The sequence below is a fragment of the Cricetulus griseus genome, assembly GCF_003668045.3.
Source record: "Cricetulus griseus strain 17A/GY chromosome 1 unlocalized genomic scaffold, alternate assembly CriGri-PICRH-1.0 chr1_1, whole genome shotgun sequence".
Taxonomy (NCBI): domain Eukaryota; kingdom Metazoa; phylum Chordata; class Mammalia; order Rodentia; family Cricetidae; genus Cricetulus; species Cricetulus griseus.
This window is the reverse complement of record NW_023276807.1, coordinates 172,464,159-172,481,620: the sequence shown is the minus strand read 5'-3', so window position 1 is coordinate 172,481,620 and position 17,462 is coordinate 172,464,159. Positions and strand designations below refer to the sequence as shown.

The window sequence follows — 17,462 nt, the reverse complement described above, 5'->3', positions numbered from 1 at the left end:
AAGCAGAAGCAGGGTACCCCAAGTCCTAAGCCATGGTAGTGTTTCACAGAGTGTTCCTTGTCTTAAAAAACAAAACAAAACAATGTGTTTGTGTTGGGAAGGGAACATCTGTAAGGGCAGTGGAGCTGGGAGGGGGATAAAGGTGAAAAAAGAGGGGGAGAGGAGAAAGTGAAAATATGTCACAACCAACCAAATGGAGTAATGTTTGGGTGACATTAGAACTAATACAACTGTCCGTGACACATTTGCTTAATAAGACTAGTTGGATATAATATTTGGGAAGGATAAAAAGACACCACCATGTTTACAGTAAGACCATTTACCACTAAGTCTTATCCCCTTGGCCTCCACAGCACTTAACTGCTGTCTCTTGATGCCCCAACAAGACCCACAGGACCACTGTACTAATGCTCAATTTTTATGATCTTAAAACTCATTCTAAGGATGGATGGTAGCACAAACTACAATCCCAGCACACTGGAGGTAGAGGTAGAAGGAATAGGAGTTCAAGGTTATCCTTGACTCGTTAGGCATCCTGAACAAAAGAAAAGGAACCCTTCCCCCCTTGTGGTGCTAGGATTGGAACCCAGAACCTTGGCATGATAGGCTATCAGTAACTACATTCTCAGGTGTAAGACTCATTCTTCAACAAATAAAATAGTTTTCATGGGGAAGAGATAGGAGATGCTTAAGATCAGAGAGTTAAATCCAAGTCTAGAACTATTTCAACTACCCACTTGTAAATGTCAAAACATTACCATTTAAAAGCAAAGATACTACACGATATTGGGCATCAAAGTGTCTAGCATTTTCAAGTAGGCCAGGGTCACAAGGTCATTTCAGATACCTTCCTACTTTGTCCATCAAGCTAAGACAGTACAAAAAAGGTAACAAGGGGCTTTAGGCAAGGATTGAGGCAAGGGAAGAAAATAGGGATCTGTGGGTTAGGGCCAAGAAGGATGGCCTATCTGTCTTTTGTTGTTGTTTATTTTGGGTTTATCTGCCTCTTTGTAGCCCAGCCTGCAATCAAACTTACTCAAGGTTTACCTACATGAGCCACCACACCCAGATTGCCCTTTCTGTGTTTTTGTTTGTTTTGAATGCTATTACATTTATTTATTATGGGGAAACAGGGCATGCCACCACACTTCTATAGTGGTCAAAGGACAATTTTTAGAAATCAGTTCTCTACTTCCACCATATGAGTCCTACAAATTGAAATCAGCACTCGGGAAGCAGACCTCTGTGAGTTTGAGGCCAGCCTGGTCTATAGAGCAAGTCCCAGGATAGGCTCCAAAGCTACAGCTACAAGCTGTCTCAATCAAACAAACAAACAAACAAACAAACACAAGATTGCAGAAATAAGAAAGATAAAAGCCCAGAAGGAAAAGATAGAAGGGTTAATTTAAGAAAAGAAAATCTGGCTAGAAACAAGCCAAGCTAAGGTCGGGCATTCATAATAAGACCCCATGTGTGATTTATTTGGGAGCTGGGTGGAGGACCCCCAAAAGAGAAAAAAAAAAAGCCAAAAGACTAAAAAACATCACATAACACATAAAGAAGAAATAGAAGCACTTACGTGTAACTAGTCAGTTCATCCAAGTTGTTGTGCATATTAAATGCATATATTTCCCCTAAATGAAAGAGTTTCTCCAAAGCTTCATAGATGAATATGATACAAATGAGAGCCGCAAAAGCTTCTTCTGTAAACCGAGTAATGTAACACACAAGGCTGCTTGCATCTGTTGCAACCAATACAATGCACAAGAAAGAAGTCCACAGACCAATACTGGTTCTTAATGATAGATAGGAAAGCTGATAATCTCTGTTTAGAAATATAGATAGGGACATGATCACCACAGACATACAGAACAGCATTTGTACCTAAAGTTTTCATAACAAGCAGTAAGAACACAAGCAATACAGGATTCCTTTAAAAATATCAATTACCAAATCGCTAAAATACTGATTAGATTAAGTTCTTTGTTTTTCTGCTTCAACTGGAGACTTGGTTATTATATTAAAGTTTACAGTAAAAATATGCCAAGCAGTAAAGGTATAAAGCCATTAGACTGTACATTAGCAATCAGCTATATCAAACAAATGACTGGTTAAAAACAACTATGGCTGACTTTCTCTGAAGATGAAGAATCCACATGTGTCAGAAAGGTAAAGGCATTGGCCACCCCAATATCTTGCCATCACTATTTCTCCTTTACCTACCACTATCCCTACAAAAAAGTAGTTTCTTATTTTTAATTTCAAGTAGGGGATACTTTAAGTCATTTCATTCCCTACTTAATAGTCAATGGAGCATGCCATATCAGAATTAGAACCAGCTTAGTCAATGAGCAGAGAATCAGAGCGAGAGAATTACAACAATCAAATATTCAAATGGCTATGTTGTTTCAAATTAAAATATTCAACTGCACATTTGTCATATAGGGAATGGTATTGTTGATGTTGAACTCAAAGTCTATTGGCTACAGTATGCCCATACCGAGAACAGCCTAGCCATAGCTACTAAAGCTGTACTCTGATAGCTTTGAGACCTTATTTCTTTACACAAGACTACCTGGCAAAGCCAGCCTGGGTTTTCAAGATCTACTTCACTCTATCCTGTATAAATAAGATCTACATTTCCCCCAACAAACAGTTCAGATAAACATTTTGCTGGTTTAATTTTGCTAGCACTAAGTATTTTTATTGCTTCTCAAATGATTTGCTTCTCAATACTTAAATCCATTAAATGAGTATTGATAGGTAATCTTATTTTGCCTCATTTCCACATTACTGAGGAGTAGTAGGAGCCTTGGTAGGACAACCATATAAAGTACCAAAAGATACTGAAAAATACACACACTGTTAACAAAGCTAAATGTAGTTCATAAACTGTACAATATAACATATAATTGACAGGTATGCAAAACAGGATAATTGTTACTTACCTACAGAATTTAAATAAAATCTTTTCAAACACTAGGACTGGACCTGTGCTCCCCAGTATTGTTAGAGGTTGCCCAGCAAACAATGAATAGGCAATCCCAGTTAATGATGCTCCAAAAAGAGACTCTATTGCACTCTGTTCAAGGGAAAATGAATAGAGGCAACACATCAAAAAATGATCTCTAACATACTACAGCATCTGGAAAACATAGACACTAGCCAAGGAGTTACAAATGTATCAAGTACATCAAGAAAATGGCTTTTTTTGCATACTTAATTGAACTTTTGGCAATCATCCTTAAGTGAACATTCAATAACATAAGACACAAGGCTCAAAGGGAAAAAAAAAACAGGACTTCAATTTCATCTGTGGTGTTTTATTTCTAAGCTTGGGCAAGCAGAAAAGCATGTGTGTTATTTTTACTATTTATATGACTGAAATAAGTATTTCTCATTCTAAAAATAAAAAGCACATTAAATATTCAATATGGTGATTTAAACAGAATCTCCAAATAAGTAAAACTCTGTTTTCTAAACAAAAGCAACTTTCTATTTTTTGAAAATTAATCTAAAATGACAGTCTTAATTGATTTACTCTAAAATGATATAGGTAACATAAAGTAGTGGGGGGGCATTCTGCAAAAAATTCACAGAAATAATGAGTATTTTATTTTTAAAGTTCACCAGAATGAGAATAATGGAAAAACAAAAGCCTCAGAGGAGCTCTTAGTAAGATACAGTAAAGTTTTATTTCACTATCAGCATTATAGCCTAGCTAATGAGGTTAGATGGTGAAGCAATGACAATGCACAATGCCACTAGACAAAGAGTAGGATCAGAGAGAAAGGAAAAGAATTTACCATTCTTAAGCATCAAGGCCAACTGGGGTGTGCTATTCAGAAAGGAGAAAGCCCAGGATTGGTAAAGGAAGACAAGAAGTTGTAAGAAACAAAGCCCCTGAAACAAGAGACAGCACAACAGCTGGCAAGGACAGGGCTGCCCTGGAAGTCTGGCCAGTACCTGGAATGCAACCCTGAGCAACTTGGTAGTCTATGAGCTCTCATTTTTAAATTGGGGTGATGATAATTAGGAGAACCCCACTAGTGTTTATGAAGGCACTCACTAACCCTGTCTGTTACCTAGGGCATATCACACAAAGTTAGCATTTCTCACCATCAACCCTAAAGGCGTCTTCCAAAACAGAATCATAAAGTAACAAAATAAAACATAATTGAATCAATGGCAACATGAAAAAACAAGCATCCATATTAATAATGTATATTAATCATAAAGAATAAATTTGTTTTCTCTCTGAAAAATAGGGCTTCACTACAAAACACTGGTATGCTATCACCAGCTCCTTAGTTATATTAAAAGATGTGCATTTTAAGACTGAATTTATGATGAGCTTGAGTTAAAGGTAAAAGCATATAAGTGAAATTAGGGAGGGTAAGGGGGAAGCACAAAAACTGAAAAGAGGGACATCACAAACTCAAATGGAGCAGGTGAACACAAACTATAGATCTCTCCCCAAGTTGTGGGTTAAAAATGTGGACACTGCCACCAGAAACTCTTTTACCACTCCCACACCTACAGCCATAAAGCCCCCAAACTACCTTTCCCTACTATGGAAGGCTTACATCCATACTCTTCATTCTAAGTCTCCCACTAACTTGCTGGACCACTTTACTCCTTCTATTTAATAAATCAGCTGAGTTTCCACCTTTCCTATGCTCCCTATAACTAAATGGCAATTTCATCCTCATTGGCATATGAATGGTCTCCTGCAGCTCTGAAAGTAAGCTCCTAAGAAGTCCATTTCTATAGAGTCAATGGAAACACACACCTCTGTAAAATGCTTGTTTCCACTATTTCTGTCTCTTCAATTCCCCAGCTGTCCTTTCTCATTTAAACAGTCTAGGGAACATGAGCTACCATTTCCTATCTATCTTTCTGGTTAGGCTCCCTCTGCTACATTTGTCTCTCTTCCTACTCCAGTGCAAAACACATTATCTCAGGTACATGCTGTCAAAGGGCAGAAGAAGACAGGAAGTGACAGTCCATGAGTCAAGCAGCAGTATTTCCAAGAGGTAATAGCTAAATCAAATTTCCACAGTGGCCAGCAGAGTTACACGTACTATTTTTGGCAGCATAGCAACTGAAAACATGTATGAACAATGACAAAAGGAAAAGGTAAAAAGGAATCTAAGTGGTAAAAAACAATTTCAGAATTAGAAATTTTCATTTGTTCAGAAAAAGATAATGACTTTATAAATGAAATGTCACCACTTAGATTTAGCTATTGTTTTAACCTTTTATCTGTAAAAATAGAAAATTTCTTTCAAGAGTAAATTAAAGCAAACTTCAGAAATCAAGAATTATAAATCATGTCACTTAAATGCCATTAAAATATACTTATACTTCCCATAAAATGACATTCAAGATGTTATGAAGCACCAGTTCCTACCACATTATTAGCAAGTACAGCAAACAGGACTCTACATTCACATGGGGAAAGGGAATCAGCACCCAATTACAAATAAAAGCTTTGGCGACTTTTGCATAGATTAAATGGCAAAATGAAAATAAACATAACTTCAAAATTCTATCCTGTCTACAACGTTTGCTGCTTCAAATGATCTCAGTTCAGTCACCAGCTGGGGCTGAGGAGTTAAATATAGCCATAACTCTAACCCTATGGTAACTAACAGGGGAGGATCCCCATGGGTAAATTTCCCACCCTAACCCACCCAGAGAAGTTAATCTCCCCATAACCCACCCACTACCCCAGAAGACAATGGAAGTCTTACTCAAGTTTATAACCATTTCATCAAGCAAGGTAGGATAAACTGTTTGTTTCTTTGTTTGTTTTTACCTCAACTGTGCATCTTCTCCTGTTCAAATGGCTTCCCCATGTTTTCCACAGCAATTACCTTTGGGGGAAGTCTGCTTTGGGACAGGTTAATGCTGTGGGGAGATTCTTCAAATACAAGCACGAATATCGAGACAAATGCATACAGACACTTGCCTCTGAGGAGCTGGGAGCCTGGCCACTACCAATCTTTTGTACTCACTATTCTGCCTTCTGTAGCTTCTCCAAGCAGCCCTCCAAAAGTGATTACAGGAGACATACAGGCACAGTATAGGAAAAGAATCGAGGCCAGGCACTGCAGACTTAATGCATCCTTGAAGTCACTCAAGAAAAAAGGTGCTTTCCTTTTGATGTCAAGTATCAAACCACCAAAAAGCCTAAATAGGTGAGATGAAACTCGTCAAGCTGTAGACTAGAGGATTCTAACTAATTCAAACTAAATCTATTGGCTACATAAAATTGTAGGTGCTTACTGTTTTGCCAATAAAAATTTAAATCATGGTATAACTTATAGAAGATACACTCATTGACTCTAATGAAATGATGTCAGAGGAAAGATAGATCTCATTAAGTTAATGGAAACATAATATATCATGGATTATATGCTCAAAGGTTGCAAATGACTTTATAGGGGTAATTGTAACTTTGAAGGAATATATACAAGTAAATATACAATGTACAAAACCTAACCAGCCATTCATGTAAATGTGCAACTGCAAGTCTATTCTTTGTCTGTAATATAGATCTGAAAGGCAATGGACAGAAATACAGAGAAAGCAATTATATCCTACACAGTCCTTAGAGTGAATGTAGTAGGCTAAGCTTTAATATAGAAGTCAACTAATAACTATTTTTAACTCTTTGATTTATTTATTTGAGTACTTCTGTCCAGGTGGGGGGGGGAACCCTTAAAAGCTATTTCAGTATATATATATATATATATATATATATATATATATATATGTATGTATATATATATATATATCACATGTATATTAATAAAACTAAGAGGGTTTAGTGGGAATAAAAATCTATATTTACAGTAAAACATCAAAATGATACCATTTTAATTTTTAAAATTAGGCTTTTAGATATATTTAATTTGAAAATATTCCAATAAAATATAAGCACACCATGCTTCCAGTTAGCAGAATCCTACCTGTTATACAGAAGGTACCAAATAAATACTGCTGAACTGAAAATTCAGAACAATCTTATGACTCAGGAAGTGGGTGATTATGTATATACCATATGCAAGAAAATAAATATTAAACTTAAGCTTTTGAGGGTTTGAATGCTTCAAGCTTTACCATTCTAATTTTTTAAGCTAAATACTAAAATAAATCCTAAAGGTATGTTGATAATAGAAGTGATTCTATAATCTGCCATAAAAGCAATCAGCTTTTGATTATAAAGCTACCAATGACAATGTAGAAAATAAATCCCCAACATCAAATAAAACAACCGATTACTTAATAGGTGGCAAAGGAGGCTCTCAGGTGCTTGAGATGGATAGGCATCTAACTAGGTACTTCTATCTCTAAAGTACTAAAGAAATGGTTACAGCCCATAGGAGACTAGCACTACTGGCACTATTCACAAAGGCTCCTACATTTCACTAGTCATTGGTTGTGAATTTAAGCTCCTCTAAAGTCTGTGTAAATATAGTGTCTGTTTTTTTTATCAGAGATTTGACTCCGGGTCCTTCAGTTCCACATGACTACCAGTAACCCATGCAATACCAATAGCTTTACTTCAATACGGTATGTAAATGCTGCCACAATCATCTATTACAAAGGATTTTAAACATATTTTATTACATTTTACCTGGCAACATTTCTATCCTTTACTCTAGAAATTAACTTGCTGATTTCTCCATCTAATTTTACAGTATTTAAAAGGTAATGTTCACATAAGTTTTAAATCCATGCACAATGTATAAAAATCATCCACTGTATTTCCTCTCTCAACTCATAATTCTTTAACTAGGAAAAGAATCTGTTTTTTTTCTTCAGAACTTTTTGTAAAAGTCACCAAAAACCCACATACTATAACATCTACAATTTTGAATAAATGTCCCACTATTTTCATTTTAAGGTAACGATTGGTATATGTTATTAAACTATTCTTAAAGCACATGAAAATTAATGTCAGACATCTTACAGAAAATGCATTTTTACAAAACCTAGAAGAAATAATGTATAAGATTCAGTTCCAAATATCTGAGGAGTTAAAAGAGAAGTCTGTTGATGCCTTTCCATCAAATCAATGCCTAATCCCCCAAAGTAACATCTGTACCTACCGTCCAGTCCTCTGCAGCTCAGGCCCAGCATGATGAGCAGCCTCGTTAGGAGGCTCAGTAGACACAGGAGCAGATCCATTAGGAAACACAGGAATCTTCCTCTTTTCCTGAATTCCACAAAAATATACTTTCAGAATTCAATTTTCAGAAAATTGACAAGGTATCTGAGATAGTTTGAGGGAGTATTACAGCTCATGACGACTTTACACAAGCATGCTTGGGAAAAATGTTTCCTAGTATAACCTAACATTTAATAACATTCAAAAATAAGATGTAATTTAGAATTTACCATCAATTTCTGTTTAAAATTTAAATTTACAATGAGCTTTCTGTACCTTCTAACATCAGTGTACTATAAGATATACTCATATATACCATTTCAAATTCCTGTTCTGCAATAACTATTGTTTTATTTTAGTTAAAATTTCCACTTCTGTGATAAAACACCATAACTAAAAACAAATTGGGGAAGAAAGGTTCAGTTCATATGTCCTGATCGTAGTCCTTCATGAAGAGAAGTCAGGACCAGGAACTTAAGAGTAACAACTGGAGAAGAGACAACGGAGGAACACTGTTTACTGGCTTGCACCTCATGGCTTCCTTAGCCTGCTTGCTTGCTTTCTTTCTTTCTTTCTTTCTTTCTTTCTTTCTTTCTTTCTTTGTTTTTTTTTTTTTTTTTTTTTTTTGGTTTTTGGAGACAGGGCTTCTCTGTGTACAGTCTGCTCCAAGACCACCCAGCTAAGGTGTGGCACTACCCACAGTGAGCTACACCATCACACATCAAGTATCAATCAAGAACATGCCTTACAGACTAGCCTATGGAAGTACTTTGCCATGTAAGATTCCCTCTTTCCTGCATAACTCAAGCTTGTGGTAAGCTGACACCAGCCAGCCCAGCTAGGAAAATAGACATTCTCCCAAAGAAGCATATTTTTCACCAAAATATTTACAATAATACAGATAACTACCAAAGAACCAATTTTACATTAATTTCAAAGATAGTACTTTCTCCACACACCTGCACTGCCAGCTCTCAAGAGGCTGAGGCAGAAAGCCTGAGTTCAAGATCAACCAGGGCTATGTAAAGATCCTATACTTCAACAAAAAGGGGGTGGGGGGACCAGCAACATTTTCCCTACACTAACAATTTCCTTAGAAAAATAATACAGGAATTCCTTCAGTGTCCTCATATGTTATTAAAAAATCAATAAAACCATTTCTAAGATATAGGACCATCTCCTCCATGTAAAAATAAAAGGAGTATTTCACAGGTTACCTCAAGAGAGACCTGGCTAAAGAAATACCCATGTGTAGACATGTAGACAAGCACATAATGGAAAGAGGAATGGAATAAGCAGAGAGCAAAAGACAGACACACTAGACATGTGTGGTTCTAAGTGCTCCCCTGAAGTCTAAGGCTCCCATGGACCCAATACACAACACTTTATTAACATAGAGTAGCTAAACTTAGATTAAAAAAAGTAAGATCACCACTTGAAAATGTCAAAGCTAAAACCAACGCAAAAGGGGAAACACAAAACATTATAGAAGCACAAGAATATAAGAACAAAAGACTATACTACATTATCATCAGGCAATGGCTCTTTCTTACATAAGATTCTAGTATTTGAGACACTATGGCAGGAGGATCACTACAAGTTTAAGTTAGTCTTGTCTACATACAGGGTTCCAGGCTACCTACTCAAAGCCATACAATAAAACATTGTCCCAAAACAAAAAGCAAAAAACCAAAACAAAACAAAATTTCTTTAATTTTTTTTAAACAACAAAATTTAAAGGATGGGGCAGAAGAGATAGCTCAGCAGTTGAAAGCACTGGCTGCTCTTCAAAGGATCTGTGTCCAGTTCCCTGTATTAACATGGTGGCTCACAATTATGCATAACTCCACTTTTGGGTTACTTGATCCTGGATACCAGTCATGCATGTGATGCATTTATATGCAGGCAAAATGTAAAAAAGGAAAACTTTAAAAGGAAAATAATTAAATATGTTAGGCAAAGAAGGAGAAAATAAATCTTTACTGAAGGATAGTGGAAGTAAAATAAATCAGATAAAATACAGCAGTAAAAAACCCACATTTAAAAAAATATAAAATAATTTTGGAACTACTCTTCAAAAAATGTAAGAAATAATTTATCTATTAGGCAAACCCAAGATATGTCAGGATGTAACTCCACAAACCAAGAAAAGTTTAACAGATAAACTTTCCAAGAAATTTTAAAATCTGGGCAAAATGAATGATATACCAGGCAAACTGAATCAGAACTGACCTGAGAAAGAAGAAAAGCTCACATGAGTCAACTTTCATAAAAGAACGAAGCAACTTGCTCAAGTCCACACTGGGCAAGAGATGTAGCTCAAAAATGTATACCAGAAATTTCCCAAACTTGCAAAAACAAATTATTCCATATTATTTAAAGCACTCAAGAACCATCACCCCAAATTCATTAATTTTTTGTGTTTGAAACAAATGTACTAATAACAGCACGTGAAGAGAGATTTAAAAAAAAAAGTGTGTACATATTGATCAACTTAAAATTATGGAAATAACCAAAAAGCAGGCAGAGTATTAACATTCACATGTCCAGGTACAGATAATTATCAGACTGACCACAAAGCTGACAGGAGACAAACATCTTTTTGGGATAAGAGCACATAAAGGACATACTAACACAGGGACATCCTCTCTGATCTACCTCTCATTTCTACTGCTTTCACTTTCAGTGCCAGGATTCAAATCTGGGGACTCAGGCATGCTGACAAAATATACCCACCAAGTCACATCCACTGTAAATAGTTATGACTTTTGAGTCATAAAAATGTATAACTTACATTTTTTTAATACAAGTTTTTAACTTAAAAAAGAAAACAACTCCAGAAGCATATCTAGATTCTTACCTGAGAAGGAACACTTTTTGGTGGTTCTATGCGTATGGAAGGATCCCACTCTCCTGGAGGAAGGACAGTTACTTGATCTAAAAATTCATCAATTCCAGATAAGAGGTCATTTCGATCTTTTGCTTTATAAGCTACATCATGAAAAATCTAAGGAAAAGAAGATACTGGGCATAAGGATTTCACAGTGGAAAGGAAGATATACCTGTATTAAAATTCACTTTAGACACAGAAATACTGGGCTAGAGTAATACTGTTACCGTGGTTAACAGCAAGCATGCAAGCAGAGGGCACACTCTCAGTTTCCAGAAAACACTGCTGGTGACTCAAAACTGTCCATAACTTCAGTTCTGAGGGATATGACACAACCTTGTGGACACCATGGGACCTGCCCCCACATGTGCACATACCTGCCTCTGGTGTGCACATGTACATACAATGTAAAATAAATAATAAAAGTAACACAAAATCTCATCAGCTGCAGGCATTCACCTCACCTAGCAAGAGTTAGCCCATCATTAGTATTAACATATCAATCAACAATAAACAACCAAAGAAAATGATACATTGACATAAAGAGAAATAGAAATTCATTACAAAGATAAAAATCAATTCACTACAAATTAATTCATTACAATAATATCAGGTCATTCTATTTCTGTCATTAAAGTGTTATTTACCCTGAAGGAATAATTATAGACAAAGAAGTTACTTTGTTTAATAAATATAAATATTTATTGGTTATCTATGGTTTGCTAGGCACAAAGCTGTGTACTAGAAAAAAAAAAAAAAAAAAAAAAAAAAAAGACACCTTTCCAGGCAGAACAGAGAGTTAAGTAATTACACAGAATGACAAACTTCCAAGAGGGAAAAAAAAATGTTCAAACAAGGAAAAAATTAAGCAAAGTACAGAGTGGAAAGCTGACAAGAGAAAGACAGGCAGCCAAACAAAAATGTTGCTGAGAAGTCTAATAACCCCAGCAACATAAAGCATAAGGAGGAGATGTGAGTTTGAACATAGTCCAGGCTACACATCAAGACTTTGTCCAAGAAAAGCTAACAAACCAACCAAACAAAAACAAAACAGAAGTGATATCTGAAAGGAAATCACAGCACAGGTAGAGTGGTTAGGGTGGATGGTGAATCAGTACTTAGGAAGATGAACTCATAGTTGTAATGTACAGGGGTACAAACAGCAAAAGTTATCAGAGAAACAGAAAGGAAGCTGCTTTAGCCAAAGCAAAGTGAAGGATAGGCAGTATCAGGATGCAAGCTTGGAGAAGTGTGTAAGGTCCACTGACAATACCAGGAAAGGGTTTGAATCTGAACTTAAAGCAAATGTGGTGCTTCATGCCTTTATACCAGCACTTGAGAGACTAAGCTAAGAAGACTGCCAAGAGCTAGGCTAACCTGAGCTATGTAGCCAGTATGAAGAATGTGTGGGGTTATATACAAAAAAAAAAACCTTTAAGTAATGAGGCTATGGATACATTTTGGATAGGGAGATGTTAGACCTGTATGTACATATGTACATGTTATTACTGTCAATATAAGGAAGAAACTCCAAAGATAAAAATCCATTAAATCAACTGCCACAGTAAAGGTCAGAGTCTAAGCCAGAGAAATGGCAGTGATTATAGAAATCTATGAGTAGCTGACACAGATCAGATTCAGATTTACAGGGTTTCTGGTGCCCGACATAGATGTGTTGGAATGTCCAGCAAGCACTGCTAGAAGCTAAAGCGGAAGTCCTCATAACTAAAGAGTTTACAGCCAAACATGATATCACAAAACCGAGAGAGAGAAGTAAGGAGAAAGAGCAGAATTTCCAAGGAAACCTAAAGAAGCAACATCCTGAAATCTAGGACCTAATAAATTTCAAAATGTCAATGTAGTCAATGAGGTCAAAGTAAAGAATAGCAACAAAATAGATGAAAAACTACCCACTATTCCTGAGAAATAGGTATTAAAACCCTCAACAAATAGATGTGTTGTAAGAGTAAATATGAAATAAAACAGCACATACATCAAAGATAATTTTATAAGCTCTACTATGAGAAAAAGAAGGACTATAATTGTATATTCACTGTCTAGCGCAAAGGGATTTGACTGTATTTTAATTACCTCATCAGTCATGAGAGTGGCTATGGATCTGCCAATTTCATGGTATTGTGAGGCCTTCCCTGCTGGGCCCAGTAACAGAAACAAAAACCTAAGAAAAGATTAAAATATGCAGATTTTAAAACAAACAACATATATACACAAATACAGGAAACTTTTAAAAATGATTCTATTATAAACACAGAAACAACACTCAGACCTTTGGTATTACCCAAAAGAATCAAGAAAATAATGACAATTCTATTCAAAACAGATCTTAACTGAGTGTGGTGGGCAAGCCTGCTATTCCAACACTTGAAAGGGGGAGGCAAAGGGGATCTGAGTTCAAAGTCATCCTCTCAGCTCAAGCTACAGGAGATCCTATTTTCAAAAACCAAACCAAAACAAACAAAATTCAGATCATAAAAGGCATTCACAGTTAACTCTACCAACTTATCCCTTTCCCAGCTTCCTTAGTGCAAAACAGTTACTAAGGAAATGTTTTTCATTCAACTTTCCATCTTTTATATCTTTCTGGATTAAACAACTAACTCTGGACTAAACTGACAACAAAAGCAAAGTTGAAACGATCTTATTAACAAGTCTCCCAAGGTCACCCAGGCTGACCTCAAACTCTTTGATCAGTCTTCCGAGTGTTGGGTTACAGATTTGCAGCACCACACTGATTTCTTTTTTGAGGATTATGTATCCCAAACTGATCTGGAACTTACCATATAGCCACAGGTAACCTTGAACTTTGGATCCTCCTGCCTCCCGGGTGGTGGTGGTGGTGGTGGTTGGTGGTGGTGGTGGTGGTGGTGGTGGTGGTGGTGTGGTGGTGGTGGTGGTGGTGGTGGTGAAGCACACCTTTAATCCCAGCACTCAGGAGGCAGAGGCAGGCAGATCTCTGTGAGTTCCAGACTAGCCTGGTCTAAAAAAGCTAGTTCCAGGACAGCCTCCAAAACCACAGAGAAACTCTGCCTTGGAAAACCCAAACAACAACAACAACAACAACAACAACAAAAAATAGATCCTTCTGCCTCCACTGCAACCTCCTCCACCCAAGTGATGGGATTATAAGTGTGTCCTACCACACCTGGTTTATGTAGTGCTGGGAATTGAACTAGGGCTTTGTGTATGCTAAGCAATCTCTCTACCAACTGAGCCACATCCCTTGTCCTACACTGATTTCTTGAGAGTAAGGTTGAATCAAATAATTCAGAATATACACACAAAAAATATGCAGTCTGAAACTATTTTGGATCAAAGTGTTAACACTATAAATATGGCATCTAGTCAAGTAACCTTTCTGGGAGGAAAAAGGATTTGCAACTTCAATATCAGACCTGTTACTATTTTGGTGTTAAATAAAAAGTACTTAGTTGTATCTTGTTAACACTAGAGCATATTAATATTTTAACTATCTTTGTAGGTTAACATACAAAATAATGGGTTTCATCATTATCTCCTCAACCTTATCTAAAAATTAATATCCTTATCTAAATACTTATCCTCCTGCTTTATGAAAATTTACATATGAAGTAATCAAATACTTTTCCTCACTTATCAACACTGTATCATTAGTGAAAATGAAGTAAATATATACAAAATAAGTATACCTCCATCAAATTCCTATTAATTCTTATCTTAATTACTGAATCAGTCATGAGAATACATTATCAACCACACCTCTTCATGGTACTGTGGAGCCTCCCTGCTGAAAAATTCCCCTAGAATGGTGCACATGCCTGAAGCTCAGCACTCAGGAGGCTGAGGCAGAAGGATTGCCAATGATAGGAAGTCAACCTTTGCCACACAAGTGACTTTATATCTAAAACAAAACAAAACAAAAAACCTTCAAACAAAAATACAGTTACTGTCAAAACAAGTCACATTTGCAGTTAAGCTTCTGATACTAATGACCTGCAGAGATGTCCTTTTCATGGCTCATAAGCTGATTAACACAGCTTGTAATTATTCTTTATGGTCTCAATCCAGATTAATTTGTACACTCAATGTATATGAATGGAAAATCTCCATCAGGCCAGAACAAAGAATTTTGCATGTATACACAAAGGATGGGCATGTCTAAAATGACAAACTGGGGCTTAGAGCATAGCTCAGGACAGAATGAGAACTGAACATGAACAAGCTCCCTTCTGAGTCCCCAGCACAAAAATGAATCTCAATGACTGGCTTTGTAAAACAAAAACTCATAAAATAAACTTCTTATAAAGATACAAATAAACAGCTATTTTCACACAATATTATTACAGTGGGAGAAGGTGACTCATAGCTACGTTCTCATCATTTGGGAGTGTAAGGAGGAATCAGAGACCAGCCTGGGCTACATAGTAAGTTCCACGTCAGCTGCAGAATGAAAGGAGGTAAGAGCTAGAGGAGGGAGGGTAATTTACACTCTAATACTCAAAAACATTTTGGCACAATGACTGAATATCAGTAATCAGTAATTAAACAGTGCCTCTATTACACAAAGCAAGTATTCTTTCAGTGGGTCCATATGAACAGTTATGAAGGAGAACTGCTTTTTACCTAGTGGGCACAGGGACCTCTGTCAACCCGGAAAGGAGAACTGCAGGAGCCAGTCTCACAAATGCAATGATAGGTCTCTCCAAAAAGTCCACTTCTCCTACCAAAACATTGGAAGCCTCAGCTCCTGTGGGAATTTTCCTCATGAAATTCATGTCAACCTATTGATAAATGAGTAATTTAGAAATATGATTACTTAGAGATGAATGAAAGAATAACTTTAAAACTACTACTGCCAACCAAACCTTGTGATCCAAAAGATGTATAAATGCCAAAATTCCCACAGATATAAAGAATGGAGTAGACAAATACAAAAAGTACAGGCAAAATTCGTCATCTATTGTTTTAACTACTACAATCTTTATTACTATATTATCAAACAAACTTGAAAGCTTTTCAATGAATAGACTATTCATTAAAAACTGGTGAGGACATACAGTGAACAAACTAACAATGGCTCATGAAATTATACACAGTGCTACAACATATTCATTGAATGCTTTTCCATTATTAAGTCTTATTGTTTCATATGTCTTCATAAATTCTCCTTCAAAAAAAAAACCTACCATTTCCTAGTATTTTCCTTAAATGGAAAAAATGTTATTTTCAATGAAAATCTTGATTAGTTCAGACAATGTGCAAGGGAAACTCAGCTGCCTGTGTATAATTACAAAACAGTTACAAACATGACACCAGAGTAGGTGAAGCTCTCATTTATACACAGGTTCACACAAGTTACTAAACGACCACTAACAAGACTATCTATTAAAAGATAAAACCAGCACTTACAGAGGGCCTCTTGAGTCCCACTCCCAGTGTGCCACAACTACAGTGCCAGGAGGCAGACTCCTGCCCAACAAGAGACAGGGAGGGTATACAAGAACAGGCCAAGTAAAAAAGTGAAACTGACAGAGGAACAAAGATCAACTGCAACTGCCATGCCTAGACAAGATCCACAATGCAAATTATATTTACTTATTCAGCCACAAAGAATAAATTCCAATTTAGCTAGGAACACTTTCTGATGATCTGAAACAGAGCACTAATGAAAAGAAGATAAGTTAGAAAAGACAACTGTAACGGCCTTGAATTGTTTGTTTTTAAAGACAAGACTTTGCTATTTAGTTGAGGGTATTCTAGATCTCACTATGTAAGCCAGGCTAGCCACAAACTTGAGATCCTCTTGCCTTGGCCTCTGGTTAACTAGGATTATAGGCATATGCCATCATTCCTAAATGAACACTTTTTCCAAATAGTCAAAATCCCTAATGGCCAGTCTTTCTATAATGTGAGAATACAAAGCTCCACAAAACTACAAATCACTTAAGCTTTTTTTTTTTTTTTTCAGTAAAGTGTGCATGATTTGTGGACACACTATGAAATAGAATAAAAAGCTTAAAAAAAAAAAAAAAATGGATCCTGGCCGGGTATTTGTGGCACATGTCTTTAATTCCAGCAATTGAGAGGCAGAGGCAGGCGGATCTCTGTGAGTTTGAGGCCAGCCTGGTCTCCAGAGTGAGTGCCAGGATAGGCTCCAAATCTCCACAGAGAAACCCTTTCTCGAAAAACCAAAAAAAAAAAAAAAAAAAAAAAGATCGTGTTTGATACTTAGAACAAAGCCTTAGAAATAAGATGTAGAAATGTTAATGTTCCTTGCATTAATAGTAAAGTAACAGGCAGCAAACTAGTGTACTTCCTTTCCGAATGCAGCTGTCACTCGAGCTTAGTGCTTAAAAACAAGGGGTCTTTTTGTGTTGTTTCTGTTTTCATCTTTAT

General features: G+C 36.4%; 1 protein-coding gene across 10 annotated transcripts in view; it reads right to left on the bottom strand.

Annotated features, from left to right (window-relative positions):
- Positions 1-17,462, bottom strand: part of Slc4a7 (solute carrier family 4 member 7) — a 92,219-nt gene that overhangs the window by 22,917 nt on the left and 51,840 nt on the right. For all 10 annotated transcript variants that reach the window (XM_027389363.2, XM_027389368.2, XM_027389370.2 and 7 more), the window contains 7 exons: positions 15,690-15,847; positions 13,161-13,248; positions 11,040-11,186; positions 8,121-8,227; positions 6,021-6,195; positions 2,949-3,082; positions 1,580-1,825 (listed from right to left, as the gene is read on the bottom strand). In XM_027389363.2, the coding sequence (XP_027245164.1) occupies positions 1,580-1,825; positions 2,949-3,082; positions 6,021-6,195; positions 8,121-8,227; positions 11,040-11,186; positions 13,161-13,248; positions 15,690-15,847 (1,055 nt within the window). The remainder of the gene's footprint in view (positions 1-1,579; positions 1,826-2,948; positions 3,083-6,020; positions 6,196-8,120; positions 8,228-11,039; positions 11,187-13,160; positions 13,249-15,689; positions 15,848-17,462) is intronic.